The 20,725-nt window shown below is 43.1% G+C and overlaps 1 protein-coding gene across 2 annotated transcripts in view; it reads left to right on the top strand.

Annotated features, from left to right (window-relative positions):
• Positions 1-20,412, top strand: part of klf8 (Kruppel like factor 8) — a 94,309-nt gene extending 73,897 nt beyond the window's left edge. Inside the window, exons 3-7 of one of the 2 annotated variants that reach the window (XM_061740283.1) lie at positions 6,944-7,192; positions 7,282-7,516; positions 13,410-13,521; positions 16,623-16,762; positions 18,012-20,412. In XM_061740283.1, coding sequence (XP_061596267.1) covers positions 6,944-7,192; positions 7,282-7,516; positions 13,410-13,521; positions 16,623-16,762; positions 18,012-18,193 — 918 coding nt within the window. In that variant the 3' untranslated portion in view covers positions 18,194-20,412. Of the gene's footprint in view, positions 1-6,940; positions 7,193-7,281; positions 7,517-13,409; positions 13,522-16,622; positions 16,763-18,011 lie in introns of both variants that reach the window. The other variant, XM_061740282.1, reaches the window with a different exon arrangement.
• Positions 20,413-20,725: the final 313 nt, after the last annotated feature.

Here is a 20,725-nt window from a genome sequence, read left to right as displayed (position 1 = left end):
TCACTCTCTGTCCCTTGTTTTTATTTTTTCCCTCCATCTCCTCCTCCCTCAGATTTCAGCTTTAGTCCAGGGAGGTTCTTTTTTTTTCTGGATTCAGCCGTTCGTTCTCAGCTTATTGAGATATTTCTCAGAGTCGCAGGTTTTTATCTGCACATCCGCGAGGAAAGGAAAAATGCGGCAGTGAGTGGGTAGAAATAGAGCCAGTGACGGGATGAGAGGGTGAGGCAGCGAGGGTGTGGTTTGTGTAAAGAATGAGAGATGGCAGAGAGAGAGAGAGAGAGAGAGAAAGAGAGGGAGGCCGAGAGAAAGGCGGGGGTGTGGGAGGAAAGGTGAAAGAGGTGTGGTTGCAATAGTGCGAGAGAAGGGCAAGAAGATGGAGGTAGGGAATGAGAGGTGGGGCTGAAACGATGGAAAGATGAATGGACCGGGAGGGAAAATGAAGGGGAGTTGGTGGTGGGTGGGGAACGAGTGGAAAACATGGAGTCAGCTGATGGCTCCCAGTTTCCATGACAACACTAGGCCTTTCACACCCACTCTGTCTTTCTCTCTTTTTTCTTTCTCTTCTCCTCGTCTCACCCCTTTTCTCTCTTCTTTCACACTTAATTTTCTTTTTGGGATTTTTATTTCTGTATTTCATTTTTTTTGACCGTCTCACTATAATCATGTTACAGTCCTGACTCGTTCTCTCTGATCTCTTTTTCCTCCACATTTCTTTCTCAGCTGGCCTTTTTATTTGCAAAAGCTCATTAAGTTCCACTTCACCAAATACTGAGCAGGTTGGGTGCCTGCTTGCTTCACGTTGTTGGAGCCCTTCCTGTCCTCTCTGGTGTCTGCTCGTCCTCCTTTCCTTTTCTTCCCTTTTCAAAAACTGACCAGAAAAACTGAAACAAAGAAAAGCAAACCCACAAAGAAAGTAGCTTTGCCTTCATATCTTCTGTGCTGTTCTTCATTGCGTTGCCTGAAACTGCATAAATACCTCACGTAAAAACATGGGAGCTTTCCTTTCCTGCTTCCCTCTTTCTCTTATTTCTCCTTTTCTATTTCCTTTCCCCTATCTCCTTGACTTTGTCCTCCCTCCTTTCCTTTCTTTTTTCCATCTTTCCTCCTTTCTCCTTTCCTTTTGTCTCCACATTTCCTTTCTTTTCCCCTTTCATTTTGCCTTTCCTTTCCTTTCCTTCCTTCATGTTAGACATAAAAATGGAGTTAATGAACAAGAGATAAGACACACTGAGACAAACTGGGTTAGTATTAGGGCTGAACGATATGGACAAAATTTCATATCTCGATATTCATGCCAGATATCTCGATATCGATACGATACGATATGACTTCGGTTCGGTGAAAACCAAGCATTTTTCAGAAAAATAAAAACATCAGAAATCAAAAGAGTGCAGTTTTATTGATTAGAACTCACTGCCAGTCATCAACATTAACATAAAGTCACTCAATAATAAATAATAATCAAAATATTTTACTGTAGCTCCGCTTTAACGATAAATAACCAATGCAGTTAGAGTTAGAGTTCAGTACATGTTATTGATTATTGATTGGACGCTGCAGCTGAACGGACTGTCACAACATCACTGCAGTTTCATGACGGAGTGAAGACAGATTACAGATTAAACTCATGTTTCACTCCCAGGTTTCATATTTGATTTATTTTCTGTTTCAACAATTAAATATCTAAAAATGTTAACTTTCAATCTGATCAACAAAAGAACCAGAAACAACTTTCTTAATGTATTACTGCGCATGTGCAATCCCCCCATTTGTCCAATCCTTGTTTTCAGTAAACGAAATAGAGAAAAGAGTTTTCCACTCGCTGTTTTAATTCCCAATTTCGATTTTCCAACACATCAATGCATTTTTTATTATCAAAACAAAAGATGGGGAACGGATTATTTTGGTTTATTTCTCTATTTTTATTTTATAATTTCAAAACTAAAAACGGATCGGCTGCGAAATACACGTCGCAATTTTCACCAAGCACGACTTGCACAACACCTCGCTCTGGTCGACATCATCCTTTCTAAATCCAAAATACCTCCAAATAATGGAGGATGATTTATGTTTTGGCACAAAATTAGATTCAGCACCGCCACCGGCCGCATTATCCTCCGCACTCATGTCTCTTTTCTTCCGTTTGGATTTCTCCGCTCTTCTCCGCTCTGTGTGTGTGTGGCTGTGTGCGCCTCACGTCTCCCTCACTCCCACCCTCCTATGTTTGTCATTGGTTGGCTTCAGCTGTCGATCAACAGCAAGCATGAAATAAGCTTTGTGGTTGGCTGGCCGTAGTGGTGCGTTCAAGGGCAATCTTAAAAGTAATGTTTATGGAGACTGCTCGCGCTGTACAAGCAGGGCGAGCGGAAATATATCGTTTATATCGTTGCTTTCCCGTTATTAATGTCTTGAATGTTCATATCTCGATATAGATACGATAACGGTATATCGTTCAGCCCTAGTTAGTATCTTAACGGTCAGGGTCTTAACGGGTCAGGATCTTAACGGGTCAGGATCTTAACGGGTCAGGGTTGTAGTACCCTATAATGTAATAATTTCCTGAAAATGTAATAACGCCTGAAAATGTAATCAAATTTGCACTTAACTCAATCAAAAATGTAATAAAATCCAATAATGTAATAACTTCACCAATAATGTAATAAAATATCCTGACTGATATTGTAATAAAATTTTTACCGATAATGTAATACTTTATTACATTATTGGGAATTTATTACATTTTCAGGTGGGTGTTTTTTTTTTCTTCCCAAACTGATAATGTAATACTTGACAAATAATGTAATATATATATTCATTTTCAGTCCTGAGTTCTACATTTTGTGTTTTAAGTATCTAAGAATGTTATATACGCTGAATTTGAAACACCAGAATGATTATTGGGTTAAATTGCAGACTTTGAGTACCATGTAATAAATTCCCAATAACGTAATAAGGTATTACATTATCGGTAAAAATGTTATTACAATATCCATCGGGATATTTTATTACATTATTGGTTAAGTTATTACATTATTGGGTTTTATTACATTTTTGATTGAGTTAAGTGCAAATGTTATTAAATTTTCAGGCGTTATTACATTTTCAGGAAATTATTACATTATAGGGTGCTACAAGGGTCTTAACGGGTCAGGATCTTAACGGGTTAGGGTATTAACGGGTCAGGATCTTAACGGGTTAGGGTATTAACGGGTCAGGATCTTAACGGATCAGGATCTTAACGGGTCAGGATCTTAACGGGTCAGGGTCTTAACGGGTCAGGGTCTTAACGGGTCAGGATCTTAACGTATCAGGGTATTAACGGGTCAGGATCTTAACGGGTCAGGGTCTTAACGTATCAGGGTATTAACGGGTCAGGATCTTAACGGGTTAGGGTCTTAACGGGTCAGGGTCTTAACGTATCAGGGTATTAACGGGTCAGGATCTTAACGGGTCAGGATCTTAACGGGTTAGGATCTTAACGGGTCAGGGTCTTAACGGGTCAGGATCTTAACGGGTCAGGATCTTAACGGATCAGGATCTTAACGGGTCAGGATCTTAACGGGTCAGGATCTTAACGGGTCAGGGTCTTAACGGGTCAGGGTCTTAACGTATCAGGGTCTTAACGGGTCAGGATCTTAACGGGTTAGGGTCTTAACGGGTCAGGGTCTTAACGTATCAGGGTATTAACGGGTCAGGATCTTAACGGGTCAGGATCTTAACGGGTTAGGATCTTAACGGGTCAGGGTCTTAACGGGTCAGGATCTTAACGGGTTAGGGTCTTAACGGGTCAGGGTCTTAACGTATCAGGGTATTAACGGGTCAGGATCTTAACGGGTCAGGATCTTAACGGGTTAGGATCTTAACGGGTCAGGGTCTTAACGGGTCAGGATCTTAACGGGTCAGGATCTTAACGGATCAGGATCTTAACGGGTCAGGATCTTAACGGGTCAGGATCTTAACGGGTCAGGGTCTTAACGGGTCAGGATCTTAACGGGTCAGGATCTTAACGGATCAGGATCTTAACGGGTCAGGATCTTAACGGGTCAGGATCTTAACGGATCAGGATCTTAACGGGTCAGGATCTTAACGGGTCAGGATCTTAACGGGTCAGGATCTTAACGGGTCAGGATCTTAACGGGTCAGGATCTTAACGGGTCAGGATCTTAACGGGTCAGGGTATTAACGGGTCAGGATCTTAACGGGTCAGGATCTTAACGGATCAGGATCTTAACGGGTCAGGATCTTAACGGGTCAGGATCTTAACGGGTCAGGGTCTTAACGGGTCAGGATCTTAACGGGTCAGGATCTTAACGGATCAGGATCTTAACGGGTCAGGATCTTAACGGGTCAGGATCTTAACGGGTCAGGGTCTTAACGGGTCAGGATCTTAACGGGTCAGGATCTTAACGGATCAGGATCTTAACGGGTCAGGATCTTAACGGGTCAGGATCTTAACGGATCAGGATCTTAACGGGTCAGGATCTTAACGGGTCAGGATCTTAACGGGTCAGGATCTTAACGGGTCAGGATCTTAACGGGTCAGGATCTTAACGGGTCAGGATCTTAACGGGTCAGGGTATTAACGGGTCAGGATCTTAACGGGTCAGGATCTTAACGGGTCAGGATCTTAACGGGTCAGGGTCTTAACGGGTCAGGGTCTTAACGGGTTAGGATCTTAACGGATCAGGATCTTAAAGGGTTAGGATCTTAACGGGTCAGGATCTTAACGGGTTAGGGTATTAACGGGTCAGGATCTTAACGGGTCAGGGTCTTAACGGGTCAGGGTCTTAACGGGTTAGGATCTTAACGGATCAGGATCTTAAAGGGTTAGGATCTTAACGGGTCAGGATCTTAACGGTCAGGGTCTTAACGGGTCAGGGTCAGGGTCTTAACAGTTAGGGTCAGGGTCCTGATGGGTTCTACCTGCATTTCTCTCAGCTGAAGGTTAAACGACACAAATGTAAAAACAGCACTACTGTATCTGTTATTAATCTACGCCGGTCGACTGACGGCTTCTCTGCCACATTTGCGTCTTTGTCCACCATCATGAACAACTTTCAGCTGAACTGTGTGACCTGATAAAAGGGTGTAGCAGAGCCTCCACCCTCCTCCTCACCCCGAGCCAAACTGCGCTCAGCTGAACTGGACGGAGGCCAGTTGGCTCGCCACTGATCCTGCTCTAACTCTTCTTCTCTTTTCCTACTCTCTCTCTCTCTCTCTCTCTCTCCGTCAGTACCAGTCTCTCTACATACCCGTGCAGCCCTCCTGTCTCTGTCTGTCTCACTTTCTCACCCCTCCATCTCCACCCCCAGTGCACCACACAGCGGCCATTGTTCCCTGTACTTTGGCGCTGCGTGGCAGCTGAACCCCGGGTGGCCGTGGAGGCGAATGGGCGCTCCGTTCCCTGAGGAAGCTGAGAGAACTAGGGCAGAGTGTGAAAAAGCCTGATGCAGGTTGTGGGGAAGCATTTATCAAGGAAGAGGCATTTCCTCAAAGAAAACATTCCCTCCTCCATCGATTAGAAAAAGAGGTCACACCATGAAAGATATACGTCTCTGCAGAACCGATGTTACTGCCTTCAGTTGGAATCGTCTCAGTTCTGTGCTGGAAAAGTGTCATATGTACACACAAGGGGTCAAAATACTACTGATCCTTTTACTTTACCCCACTGCTTTTAACTAAATACTTCCCAATGTTGTTTTTTTCTCTTTTTATTTGTATCTAATATAAGGCAATTTGACTCAATTTAGGTATATTAAGGAATAGGATGGGGAGGGGGATCAGACATTGAGAATGCAAAGTTGTGATTTTGTGAGAATAACATTACTGTTCAAGGTAAAAGGAAAATATTCACACGTAACCATTTATTTTCAGTAGGACTTTCCTCGTCGTGAAGCCTGAACCTAAGTACAACTTAACAAGGTGCTACATGCACCCCATCGCAACTTTTTTGTCATTAAATTACAGCTTTTTTTTTTCATCAAGTTGGTCCTAAAATTCTTTCAAACACTGGAAGGAATAGCCTGTTTCCCTTTTATCTTTCCCTATTTTAGTTTTTTGTGGTTTACTTATTTCCTACTGAAAACAGCCAGATTCTCTCAAAGTCACACAGCCAGCATTTATACGTGTGTTAAAGGTGGGATGCTGCTTTTGTGGCCTTTGGATTGCCTATCTGTTTTTTGGGGAGGATGCGTCTTCGGCTGGAGTGATTTGGATGCATCCTTAGGGAAGTGTTTTGGGCATGACCAACCAGGCGGAGGCCCTGGGTGTAAACCCAGGCCACGCAGCGGGTGTTACATCTCGTGGCTGGCTTGTTTTTAGGTGGGACCTTACTGGATAATTATCCAAATTGGGGCCTACTGTATGTGACTGTAAGTATACGTAACCCTCACAGTTTGCTCATTTATCCCTCGTAGGCCCCACATATTTGACCCGTAAAGGCTTTTCATTTGCCGCCCAGAATACTAAATCTGTGCCGTTTGTCAATTTCAAGCCCAATGTATACCCATTTTTGACCTGATTTGGCCCACATCGGTATGCTGCCTGAGCAGCTGGATATCTAAAATAACTTCCTGCTATCATGGACAACATTGTGTGTCTGTCATGTGGCCGATCAAGAACCTCTAAGTGCTATATTTCCTGCTTCAGTGTGTTGGATTATCTGGCTCCTGCTGACTATTTAAACAATAAACCAGCATGGTCCAGCATTTCTTCTTTTGTCCGCCTCGCTCCACTTAACTACAATTTCATGGGTGTAATTGAAACAGTTTGCTACAGAGGTTTGATTTCCTCTCTTTGGAATAAAAATTGTATTTGGGAGGATTTGCCAGATTTTTATTAAATTAGGGAAGAAATTCCCACTACACCAACAATCCCCAAATTATCGTTTGGTCTTGTTTCTAATCTTCATGTGCTTTTCGGTGCTTCTCATTCTTCTCAGCAGGCAGATGTAGGTGATGACTGCACACAGCCAACGGACCTGAAGGTGAAGTCAGAATGCAAGACAGAACCCTGTTCGCCTCAGGCGAGCCCCGCCGAGGACCAGACCGAACCCGTGGACCTGTCGCTCAACAAACCCCGCTCCGCCTCCACGATGAGCATCACAGTCAACCCCTCGCCCAGCAGTATGGTGATGCAGCCCGGCCTTTCAGCCACACCCATCCCCTCCACAGTACAATCGATAGGTTCCATGGTAACCACAAACCCCTCCTGTCCACGGCACGCTGCACACGGTAGAGTCATAGCAGTCGGTTAAATTGCCATCTCCATCTCGCCCTTCAGGTCCTCTCCCCGGGGTCCATCTTAGCGACGCAGGGTGCTGGCGGCCAGCAGATTCTCCATGTCATCCACACAATCCCTTCGGTCAGCATGCCCAGCAAGGTCGGCCAGCTGCAGACCATCCCTGTGGTGGTGCAGTCGCTGCCTGTTGTCTACACCACCATGCCTACTGACGGCGTCGCCACGGCAGCCATCACGGTGCCGCTCATAGGCAGTGACGGACGCTCGGAAGGATCTGGTGAGTTGTGGAGGAAAACTATGTATTTGAACCACCATAAGCCTCATTTCAGTCGTCAGCTCAATCAAATCAACTGCGTAGCCTACGGCGTAAGATACGCGGCGACGCGCACCATACGTTTGCGTCACCGCGTATCCTTCGCCATAAGCTCTGCGTTGGTGCCACGCGGAACCATAAATCAGCAGTGTCCGTCACTCCGTGCAGTTTCCTGCACCAGCAAGACGCTGCTCTCTGCTGCTCCGTTAACACAAATTAACGATGGATATTCAGAAGTGGTTCAAGCACAACGACGCAAGCAAGTTTACAGGACTGTCTCAGAAAATTAGAATATCGTGATAAAGTCCTTTATTTTTCTGTAATGCAATTTTTTTTAAAAAGTCATACATTCTGGATTCACTACAAATCAATTGAAATATTGCAAGTCTTTTATTATTTTAATATTGCTGATTATGGCTTACAGTTTAAGATTAAGATTCCCAGAATATTCAAATTTTTTGAGATAGGATATTTGAGTTTTCTTAAGCTGTAAACCATGATCAGCAATATCAAAATAATAAAAGGCTTGCAATATTTCAGTTGATTTGTAATTAATCCAGAATGTATGACATTTTTGCATTACAGAAAATAAAGGACTTTATCACAATATTCTAATTTTCTGAGACAGTCTTGTATATTTATGGTTAAATTTATTTTTGTTGCTATGTTTTATTTTCTGTTGCTAGATTGTCTGATGGGACTAAATGTAGCATTTTCTTTGTTCTGCAGCGATATTGCTGCAAAAGTGCACTTGAAATACACTTCAAATATTGTTGTTTTGCTATTATTATGCCGCTTGAAATTATGGGAAAATGCATAATTTAGTGTTAAATAACGTGCCAGGCATGTGCACCCCCTCTGATCTGAAATGCACCCCTAGTCATCATTTTCTAGAACCGGCCCTGTTGGGCTGGTACTGGGCAGTTTGGAAGGGCAGGCCCTGGCCTGGCTTGTGTTTCCCCTACTGGTGGAGTGGAGATAGCTACCGCAGCTACGTCACAGCATGACATCACAGTTACGCAATACGGTTTCTGTCATTAAAATCAAGGGTTTAACAGTTCAATTCTTCAAATGAAAAGTAGTTAAACACAACAATTACACGACCAAGAGGGAAAACAGAATGAGTAACTGGTAAGGACAGGTCACCACAGACTCCATCAGTGTCTCCAGATGTATGGATGTCTCCTGTCCTGGCTATAGAAGCTCTCCATCCATACATGGTGTCCATCAACCGACTTCAAAAGCCATTGTGGCTGTCATGATCTTCAATAACTCTAAACTCCATTCCTACATTTACTCCTGTACAAGTCAGACATTCCCAGAAACCCATCAACAGCCATCATTTCCATGACCACGACCAGTCTGAGTACTTATTCCCCAAGCTCCACCCAGGTACATTTCCACATCTCCTTCTCCAGTGTTCAGCAATGAAGGTCCGAGGAGCATTGCAACACAGTGCCAATGCTGGATGAACGACGCTAATAAACAGTTGATTTCGTATTTTGTGTTTTTCACAACGCCACGTGGAAGTGGAAGTGGAAGTGACGTAGTGACCAACCAGTGAACGGCGCTGTTTCTAGGGCCACCTTCAGGGTACCATTCTACTAGTTCTGGTACACCAATGGCCCTTTTGCACTAGTCTCGCTTTACCTCGGTTCTACCCGCCACGGCCCCGTTTTGCCCTTTTGCACTAGAGCCGCTCCAAGCCGATACATTTTTCTGTAACCATTCTGGCGAGGTTCTATCAGGGCTGAGCAGGGACTATTTCTGACGTCACCACCCTCCGCGCCAGTGATTGGTCGGGGGCGGGGCCGTCAAACGTTTGAATCAGGAAGCGGGAGTCAGCGCGAGAGCGACTCGATTTTATTATACAGCACAAACGTCTGTTTGGTGATCCAACTCTGAGGTGCAGATGTTCATAAACCTGGTGGCTGTCAAGAAAATTAAAAAAGGGATGTAGACGGGCTGTTTTTTTCTCAGCCGCTCGCGGCTCCAGCTGATTTCTCATCTGTGCCGACACAAACAAAGGTGTTGCGCAATCGAGTACGTCACAGCAACTTCACCCCAACCCCCCCACTTCTCCCCTGGTTGTGCAAAAACACACGGGTGGAGCCGCGTCGAGCCGCGCCGAGCCGGGCTGAAGTGAGACTAGTGGAAAAGTGGCACAAGAGGAGGGGGCCAGACAGCCAGAGAGTCTTGGTACTGGTTCTAACTTAATATAATGGAAATGCACAGCTGGACTGGACCCGTTCTGTACCACATGACCCAACTGCTGCTACTTGGTTTTTCATTACATCATGTAAACTTAGATACTTCCTTTTTTGAGCATTTATCCTCATTTTAGTTGTGAAACAACAACTTCCTCTGATTTTATCCTATCACTGCATCAAAACAGAACTTTTTACTATTCATCCTTTGATGGTTTTAGGTTGAGATAATGCAGAAAAATCAGAGGGGTAAAATAATATTATAATAATAATATAAAATAAAGTATTATTACGAGAAAGAGATATGCTCAAAGAAAACAAACAAACAAAAATCAAACAAGTTAAACTATCAAAATATTAGTGCAAATCTCATGATGCACATCTCCATGATCTTATGTAACATGTGCAGGAGTCACCTCCGTTGCCATTCCTGCTTTTTTAATCATCTCATAGAATAAGAGGTCACGTTGAAACCAGGTGTTGGGACCAGCCCTAACCCTCGCCCAGAAAGTCCCTGTTTAAATTTAGCAGAATATCAATAACCCACCCCTTCCAGCAGCTGTTAGACTTTTCTTCCTCGTCATTCTCTATCTTTAACTGTCTCTTGCCTCAGTGGTGGTGCTTCGATGCGCACTGTCATTTATGGGCAGACTTGGGGTCTTGGAGGATTCTTGTCTCTCCCGTGGGAGCTGGTTTGTGGTCGGTAGTACATTAAACTTACCGTCTGTCTGCCTTCTTCCGTCTTCCTCCGTATGTTACAGATGATTGATAGACCCTCTTAAATGAGGAAACCCATCGGAAGAAATGTTACATCTGTTTCAGAGAAACATGTTCCTGCCTCTGAACAGACGTTTTTTCTGCTGAGGAGTATTTAACCCTAACCCCAAGTCACAAGTGTTGAAATGAAACATACTGGTGGTTGTTAACAGGTCCTGAGCTACATATAACCTGCAACTTCTGAGAGACGAGCGAACAAAGCTGAAGGGTCCAGTGGTTAAATCTTTATAATGAGCCTCTTTAAAATAAGTCTATTATGATCTGCAGTTCTGCTCCATTGATGTGATGGAGTCGCATTAAAGAACAGCGACGAAGGGGGTTGAAGGATGCGCTACAGAAAGGAGAGAAAGACATTTGCCTGCAAAGTAGGACTCCAGCTCTTTGACAAACTGCAGCAAAGTCCCTTGAACACTGAGTTCAATTCATCTCGATATCGAATTCAGACCGCCATGCCCTCGACTCAGGAATGTAAATGATGGAGTCAGCCGCTCGCAGAAACCTCCTCAAGAGTCTGCAAATGCTGGCCGGGAGATGCCGTTATGACCTCTCACCGTCTGACGAGCAAGGGGGCGGGTTGATGCTACCGCAAAACAAACTCCTACCCCGACAGCATTGACTTTATGGCCTAACTCAAAGTACTGCAGGACTGAGTACGTTACTGACCACGATCAGCTGTTTGTGTACGCCAACAGACGTGACCGTTGTGTCAAACTGCAAATTCATCCCAAAACCGCTTCAGAGCTGCACTCGTGACTTGTTTTGATCTAAAGCACTTTTAAGAATAGAGAGTGTTCGAAATATCCCAGCAGTTTGCTCCACGGCTGATTGGTCTGAAACAAAGGTTGAAGATGTGAGGGTGATGAGAGGAGTGGGTGGAGATGCAACGAGCGGGTTGCGGTAAATGGAAATGTAAAAGTCATATTGTCCTTTGCGTACCTGTGAAGTGATTAAGCAGGAGGCAGCTGGCGTTGCTGTTGTGTGGGAGGAGGAGATGGAGGGTTGGATAGGTCTCATGTGGAGGTAGAAGGGTCGTGTGGGGGGGTGGGGGGAGAGGAGATGGCTCATTTTGCCTTTGAAAGAGGAAGGCTGCGATGGTAGAGGGGTCGGGGGTGACTTGATTGTCTCCAGAGACAAAGAGCACCACCCTCCCCACATATACATACGCTCCATCCAAATTCCTTGCATCACCCCTCCAAACCCCCGCCGGCCCGTTCTCTTCTGGCTGGCTGGACTTTGAACAGCGTGGCTTCCACATTCCTGACACCAGCGGAGGGGGAGGCCACTTCTCTTTTCATTCATTACGCTTTTAGATCAAATGATTGTTTATCACAGTCTGAAATGTAAATCGTTCTAGTGTTTCTGCTTTTGCTGCTCAAGACTGAGGACTGAAAACAATATTTGTTCATTAATTCCAGTAAAGAAAAGGGAAGAATTGAACTTGCTCAACATGCATGCATGTGTGCAAACGACCCCTAAAACCTCAGAAGTCATAAATCTGGATGAAGAGCACATTGATTTGTGAGAATGACCCGATGTGGCACATCTGTGAGTGTGAGCTGTGCTTTTAGTTTCAATGTGTTGATGAGCCGTGCGCATCATGCCGGCTCGGAGGGGGTTCCACTTCAGGTGGATTTCTTCACACTTGAGGTTCATCCTCAATACCTTCATGTGATCAAATCGAGGACTTTGCTTTACTTTTACTTTAACTCTGGAATGATCAGCTGAAAGACACAAATTGTTTTCTGCATAATTTTCAGTATTTATTTGGTAATTCACCAGCGTAAGCCTGACTTTGTGATGGCCGGACTTGCTGCTGTCTGACTTGAACATTAATATCAACTCGTGAAATCAGACAACAAAGAACAAATAAACAAGAGGACATCTTACTGCTGCATCAACGAAGAGAATCAAACCTTGAAAACAAATACGGTCCTTCCTTAATGATAGATAAGAGCGTGAGAAGGTATAAGGGTCTGCCAAACCTTGAGGACAGCCGACGGGGCTTTGCAGTCGCCTCAGGAGTTTCTGCTTTCCCTTAATTGCTAATTAACATCTGTGAGTTAGGAATATTTTCATTAACAGCTGTTCACATCATCATCCTCCCACTCTGACATTGAGAAAACGATGAAAGAAAAAAGGATGAAAGGAGGAAGTAAGGTAATAAGTAAGAAAGGGAGCTAGGAGGCAGGAAAAAAGGAAAGAAAGGAGGAAGAGGGAAGAAGTTTTATTGGCCAAGTATGAACATGCCAGACAGCAAATTTGTTTGCGTTTTTTTTTCGCTCACTGAACCCAGATTTAAATAGTTACAAACAGTAAAAGACAAATGGCTCTTATTAACATATATACAATTTCAAAGTGAAAGGTGCAGCAGTATGAGGTAGACATGGTTATTGAAAGGTGCATTGTTACACCATATGATTGTGGTTATTATTATTATTATTATTATTGCACGGTGGTTGATTACTCTGAGACTCTATGAGTGATGAGAGTTCATCAGAGCAACAGTGTCTGGAGGTTTTGGCGTACAGTGCTCTGTAGCGCCGTCCAGAGGGGAGGGGAGGTTCAAACAAACTGTGTCCTTGGTGTGAGGGTTCTGCAGAGATGCTACCTGGCCGTAACATCTCTGCAGACCCCTCACAAGCAATGGAGAAATGGAGAAAATGAAGAAAGAAACACGTACAAAGTCTCCCGCCAAGTGTCTTAAATCCTGATGGTTCTGCTTTCCAACAATCCCTTGCAGTTTTATTTACAGACTTTCCACTCAGCCTCACTTTCCCTCTCCATCCTACCATCCATCATATCCATGTTTCCCTTCATCTATTTAAACCGCTGACTTATGCTCTTCTTCTCCTGTCATCCTTTCCTCCCTGCAGTCCGGATTAAGCCAGGTTCCACGTCTCCAGTGGAGTATCAGAGCGACAGCGACGTAGAGAGCGGTACAGAGTCCGGATCGGCCTCCCTCAGCACCCAAAGCCTGGATGCAGGGTGAGTGTTGGTGACAGAGGGACATTTGACCACAGCTGTGTAAGTGGAGCAGCAGCGGTCACTTATCCTAACAGTTCTGCTCCAATCAGAGCATTTCTGCAGAAATCACTCTGATTGGTTCCCTTTTTTAAGAAGGGGGTGTGTTCCAGTTACAGGGTATCACAGCCTCCCTGGTAAGGTCCACGTGGATGTGTTAGAGATGGGTTTGGGCTGGGGTCAGCTCTGCTTTAAAAAAATCACGTTTGTAGAAGCTCTCGTCTGTTCTTTCACGAGAACATTAACAAACCACTGCCGAGTAAACGCTGAGGTTGAGGCAGGACACAGTGTGAGGGTGCCCGGTCACAGCACTGCACCGTAAATCAGACATCAGTAAGACTGTTGACAGGCCTCAAATACCGAAATCCATGCGTGAGATCAGCTGACCGTGGAGTCCATAATACAAGTCAGCAGGGCGGGCAAGAAAAGGAGTAATGCACAGCAGGGTTTGTGGGAAATTTGGTCTTTCTGTGGGTCACCTCCCTCGCCTGCAGGCTCCTGACTAATTACATTACTGCAGCAGCCATGACTGGATGCTTATATAACCTTATATAACCCCCCCGGTACAGCAAAACACACTGGAGACGCCCAGATTGTGACACAGGAAGACAAGTGTGGACATTTACAGAGTGTATGCTCAGTAAATGCTTCTTAAACGAGGACGTTTGGTGCTGTGAAGAAAAGCCTGGACGCCTGAAAGATAGTTTAAGGCTACACATCGGCAGAGAGAGAGAGATAGAGAGATCGAGAGAGAGAGAGAGAGAGAGAGAGAGAGAGAGAGAGAGAGAGAGAGAGAGAGAGAGAGAGAGAGTCCAGTGTTTATTAATAAATCAGGACAGGGTTCTTGCCACACCCAGTGGGCGCGGCTGTCTTACTTAACTGACATTCAGGGTGTGGATGGTTGAGTGTAATCTGGTACGGGAATAATATGTTTTGGGGCATTTATATACGCACTTATGAACGAGGATCATGCGTGCGCATCCGTGTGTGTGTGTTTGCGAGCGTGCACGAGTCTCTGAGTAGGGCTGTCCCAGAACTGGGGTGTAAACAAGGTTACGTAATGCAGTCGGCCATCGCTCCTCATTGTAAAACAGCTCAGGAGACTTGCCCCCCGCCCCCCCAATCAGCTGTATTTACACCGTGATCGTAAAAGGAATATCACTGCACTTTATTCAACCTGAGTGTGATCAAATAAACTGTTACGTCAGTGAAAACTAAATCATTTCAGAGGAAAGGAACAAAAAAAGGCAGAGAGAGAGAGACTCAAACAGGACCGGAGAGCTATGATTTGACAAATTCTGCGGGGATGGAGGGGAATTTAAAAACAAATGAAAGGAAGACAAGCTGTGACTGACATGGAGAGGGAGGGTGGTTGTCCGACCCTCTGTCGCCCCCCGGTGGCTATGAGGTGAATGGGCAGATAGGAGGAACACTAATGAATACGTCATTTTGAAAGTTTCAAAATAAGCAGTTTATTTTTCGGATCTGAAAGTCCTTCAGAAAACAGCTCAGAGTCCTGTTAGTGTTCATGGTCCTTACATTCCTGTTATCAGCCGGTGATGATGCGGGCACCAGTCACCTTTCAGAGCCCAACGTTGCATGCCACAGTTGTGTTCAGCTTTTTCACAGACGCCTTTTTACTGCAGCTGCTTTCACTCACGTTTTCACATGTGGTGTGAACAAGTAAATTAGCTTTTCTCCGCATGTTAAAGGTGACGTGCGCCCTTCTTACTACACAGCACTTTTTTCTCTCCCTCTGTTTGAGGCTATATCCTTGTTCTGGTTTCGTGATGGAGGGACTTTCAAGCTGTTTGAAGAGATCCACTGGTCTTCTCCCTTTTTTTTTTTAAAATGTTTTGGTACCTAAATGCATTTTCTTCAGTGGTTTTTGATGAGTGCATGCTTTTCTACGACGGAGTATTAGGGCCAAACAAAAAAACAAAAAAAGGAAATTACGAGAATAAAGTCATAATGTAATGAGAATAAAGTCGTAAAATTACGAGAATAAAGTCATAATATTACGAGAATAAAGTCATAATATTACCAGAATAAAGTCGTAAAATTACGAGAATAAAGTCATAATATTACGAGAATAAAGTCGTAAAATTACGAGAATAAAGTCATAATATTACGAGAATAAAGTCGTAATATATTATAAATATATAAATATAACTTCACAAGATGCTCAATATTCCTCATTTTAACACAGGGAGAAGAAGCTCTTCCTGTTAGAGTTCTCATAAATTATATTCTCATAATATTACGACTTTATTCTCGTAATTTTACGACTTTATTCTCGTAATTTTACGACTTTATTCTCGTAATATTACGACTTTATTCTCATAATATTACAACTTTATTCTCGCAACATTACGACTTTATTCTCGTAATGTTACGACTTTATTCTCGTAATTTTACGACTTTATTCTCGTAATTTTACGACTTTATTCTCGTAATATTACGACTTTATTCTCATAATATTACGACTTTATTCTATTACGACTTTATTCTCGCAAAATTACGACTTTATTCTCGTAATTTTACGACTTTATTCTCATTATATTATGACTTTATTCTCGTAATTTCCATTTTTTTTTGTCTTAGTTTGGCCCTAATACTCCGTCGTACTTTTCAGTGTGATTCACAGTAAAGTTACAGATTTTAAATGCCCTTTGGACTCAAACTTTTTTTTTTAATGATTGTTCAAATCAGTAAAAGAAAGTTAAATCAAAAGATTGTGTAGACATTATATATTACACGTAATGCTGTAGCTGCTGGTACTAATGCAATAATAATGGCGTGATCCTGCTCATTCATTTTTCATCATTGAAATGGTGATGGGCCATGTCGCCCCCGCTCACAGACGGCGACTTATACGTCAGGGAACTGCAGAGCATGTAGGTGATGGCTCTGAAAACCACTCTTACATTGGATTCTGAAGTACTGTCCTGTATTATCTAAAAAAAGGCCAAGGAGACTTGTTTTCAGTTAAATGTTGGGACAACCACCATGATATTTGCCATCAGCGATCAGCATCACTAACTCCTTTGTTCTCTGTGTCTCAGGTCAGTTATGGACATAGAGCCAGTTGATCCCGATTCGCTAGACCTCAAGAGGCGGCGGATCCACATGTGTGACTATGAAGGCTGCAAAAAGGTTTACACCAAGAGCTCTCACCTAAAAGCGCACAGGAGGATACACACAGGTGAGGGCAGAACGCCACCAAGAACCCGTCCACCTGGGAGCTCTGCACCGCTTTAAAGGGGCAGTTCAACCCCGCACAAACACATGTGAAGCATCATCTATTCTTTGCTAAAAGTAGATTTATATTTAACCTTAAAAATGTTAAATGGATTTTGATAGATCTACGTAGATCAAATCTAAAGAAACGTTAAACTAGTGAGGCAGCAGATGAAAATATAGTCTAATGAGCTGTTTTTAAAACGTCTACCGACATGATTGATGAGTGAAATTTAAAAACGCCAACCGATGTAGCAACACCACTAATGACCACATAGATGCAACATTTACCAGGAAGGTTAATGACACGCAAGGATTGTTAGTGGCGCTTTTGTCTGCCCCCATGTGGTCAGAAGTGGTATTGCTACATAGAGCAGCTTTGAAGCTCCACCCTATGAGATGTTATGTTGTACCATATCCAGTACTCGAGTTGTAAAAAAAAATCAGGGGGGATGGTGGATTTTATCATATGGGGACAGATAATTTGTGCTGATTACAAATAATATAATATATTACAAATAATAGCAGTGACCAAAACACCTGCAGAAATACTGCAGGAATGACATAGCAGCAGTTAAATGCAGCCTTCTGTAAGCTTTAAATATCCACTGGGCTTACATCTAATACATCAAAACACAACAATAAAAAACTGTTTTCTGAACTTATATATGATTCTGTCCTTCACAGGATAAGTAAAATGGATCACTGCAAAAACTCAAAATTTTAACAAGAATATTTGTCTTATTTCTAGTTAAAATGTCTCATTTTAGTAAAGAAATCTCATTACACTTAAAACAAGATTCATCACTGGAAAAAACAACAATTTTAACCTGTTTCAAGTAGATTTTCACTTAAAATAAGTAGAAAAATCTGCCTGTGGAACAAGATTTTTTTGCTAATGAGAAAATAAATCTTGTCCCAGTGGCAGATTTTCCTACTTATTTCAAGTGAAAATGTATTTGAAACGGGTGAAAATTGTCAAATAAGTTATTTTTCTGGTGATGACTCTAAATGTTGAAATAGCAGTAAAACCACATTAATTGATGAAATGACATAAGGGATGGAAAGGGGGGATGATTTTTACCGTTTTTATTTCAGGGGGGATGCCATCCCCCCTCATCCCCCCTCAACTCGAGTACTGACCATATCTGTAAAGACTTGTATACAGGCAACATTGAACATTGAACATTGAACAATTAAACATGTCATTCCAGGAGAGAAACCCTATCAATGCACCTGGGAGGGCTGCACCTGGCGCTTCGCCCGCTCCGACGAGCTCACCCGACATTTCCGCAAGCACACAGGAATCAAACCTTTCCGCTGCACTGAGTGTGATCGTTCCTTCTCCCGGTCTGACCATCTCTCTCTGCACCGCCGCCGCCATGTGATGATGTGAACTCCCCCCCAGCACCTACAGCTCCCCTACAAATCAATCTCCGACCCCTTGATTTGCTCACAACACATCTTGTACCAGTGTCTCTCACCTCACAAACATTTGCCACGTCCCGCTTCCCTGCTCACCCCTCCAGGATTTTAAGGCCAATCGGCAGATGAAGAAGAGGAGGTCCCTTCCTCCTTCTATTCATCTCAAAATCACAGGACAAATGGGAACGTGTCTGTGCGTTTGTATGCATGCATGGTGGCAGTAATAATCATCATCACCGTCCACCCAAGACCAGTCTTTCTCTCTATGATCTGAACTTGTTTCATAGATGGTGATGTCACTTTCTCTGAAAAAGAGGAAAGGACTGAAGGACATCCAGCACCAGGGACGTTCATCCATCCATCATCCATCACATGCATCCATCCATTCAGCCAAGGGAGAGGAGGAAGATGAGGGGACACAAATAGGAATGACATGTCACTTTTAATCTCAACTTCGACATCACTTCAGCTGCTTTTTTCTTTTTTTTTTTTTTTTTACAGTTTAAATTCTTTACATCTCCAAAGTTAAGAAGAAGTTGTGACTTCTTAATGGAGACGAAGGTCACTCCCGAGGAGACCTCTTTTACTAGCCCTTTTATACAACAAAAACATTTGCAGGAGCCCAGCAGCCCTTTCAGGAACTCATAAACCTGACACTGCTTTCTAATCTCATTCTATGCGACTAAGGATATGTGTCAAAATTAGCAAAATTAGCAGATAGTCTAAAACAAAATGTGAACCTATTTAAGAAATGCACAAGAAAAAAGGGATTTTGAAGGCTGGCAGACCCTGGGTTGGGAGAACTGCGTGAGATCGCTGGCTCTGTCTTACAAATGAATGCTCCCAGGCTGTGCACGTTTCCACAGGTATTCAACCAATCAGAAGACATTTGAAGACACTTCACAAAGACAATGCTAACTAACCCCTGCCTGTGGTGTCGGCAATAACGATGTTGGGGTGATGCTGGGTGCAAAGCTACCTAACAGCTACCAAAGATTACGATGCTGTAAATGATCAGCGTCGACCATTTTAAGTATGACCACAAATAAAGTCCCTGTGTGTCTACTGGTTACATGTTGGTACCAGAACAAGGCAACCTCTGACCTGAAGTCCTCCTATAAAACACACTCCTATCAAGGGTTTTTCTTTCCAAGGTCTATAGCGTCTGCTGTGGGTATCTATGAATAAAAATAAACAGCTATTCTCTTGTCAAAAATGGTTGAAATTATACTTTTCAGCTCCTTTGAATCAAGACCACAGCTTAACATTTGTTCTTGTTTAGTTCCTATCGATTTCTTAACAGTGAGCTTCGAAAGCAGTGATGATGAAAAGGGTAAAAAGGCAAGGGGCCTCCTGTTGTTCCTTGAACCCGGCACCCTTTGCGAAGGAGTCCAAAATAGCAAACATTTGGACTAAGTATGTACTTAACATATCTGTATGTGTGCATGCATGCAGTGAATTTATGGACACGCGGCTGAAGTGACGTCAGATAAAACCTCCTCTCCCCGTCCCCTGGTACACGGAACTACAAGACTGTGAACTTTATAAAGACTCATTTGTTTTCAGTGTATCAGTCCCATTGTTGTATTTCCCCCCCTGAATACACATATTTTTCGATTCTTCTTCAATAACAGTATTTGCTTTGTATGCGTTGTCGTTGATGTTTTACAAAAAAAACAAACAAACAAAAAAATGCTTTTAGTTCATATTTTTCCTTGCCACTCTGATGGAATGGCATCTTAAAAAGAAATTAATTCAAATAGTTTTGTTGTTTTCTGAGGCTGTGAAGGCGATGAAAAAAGAAACTAGTGTGAGACGTGAAGCGGAAGCTCTCGCGGGGGGAACGGGGGGAGCTTTTCTGAGTGTGTGTTATCTGCGTGACGTGTGTGTGTTTGTGGATGAGTGCACGTTTTGAGACAAAACACATAATCAGAGTAGAAGATTTTTATGAGTGCGTGTTCCGGGCACCTGCTGTTATGTTACCTCTTGCCCGTTGAGCCTTAATAACCGAAGTCAATCTGTAAGGGCGAAACCAGAACCCCTGAGAGACGACAAAACCTAGCTGAGTCCATGTCAACAAGTGCCCGATCCGAAAATCCCCATATAAAAGGTGCTTTTAAAGAAACATTTCACATTTCAGTCCCAGTCTCTCAGCCTGTTTGCGGCAAGGCAGGAGATCTCATTTCTATCCTAGTAGATGATGCCAACATCTGCTCTTGTAGTATAAATCTAGCCGACTCTAGCCAACTTTCGCCCCCTAACCCCAACCCCAACCCCAAACCCCTAACTTAGGGCTGGGCGATTTTGGACAAAAATAAAATCCAGATTTTTTTCTCTGAAAACCCGATTTTCGATTTCGATTTCGATTTTTTTGGTAAAACTACAAAACACAATGGAATAAATTGTTTCAAATATTTTATCTTTATTTTTAAAGAAAAATAGCAAACACATTTCCCTATTGGGAATGAAGTACAATTGAAAGATACTGTAAATCCTACTTGAG

This window comes from Cololabis saira, chromosome 14 (genome assembly GCF_033807715.1).
Source record: "Cololabis saira isolate AMF1-May2022 chromosome 14, fColSai1.1, whole genome shotgun sequence".
Classification (NCBI taxonomy): Eukaryota; Metazoa; Chordata; class Actinopteri; order Beloniformes; family Belonidae; genus Cololabis; species Cololabis saira.
The sequence above is the reverse complement of the archived record's forward strand: the minus strand, read 5'-3'. Positions and strand labels throughout refer to the sequence as shown.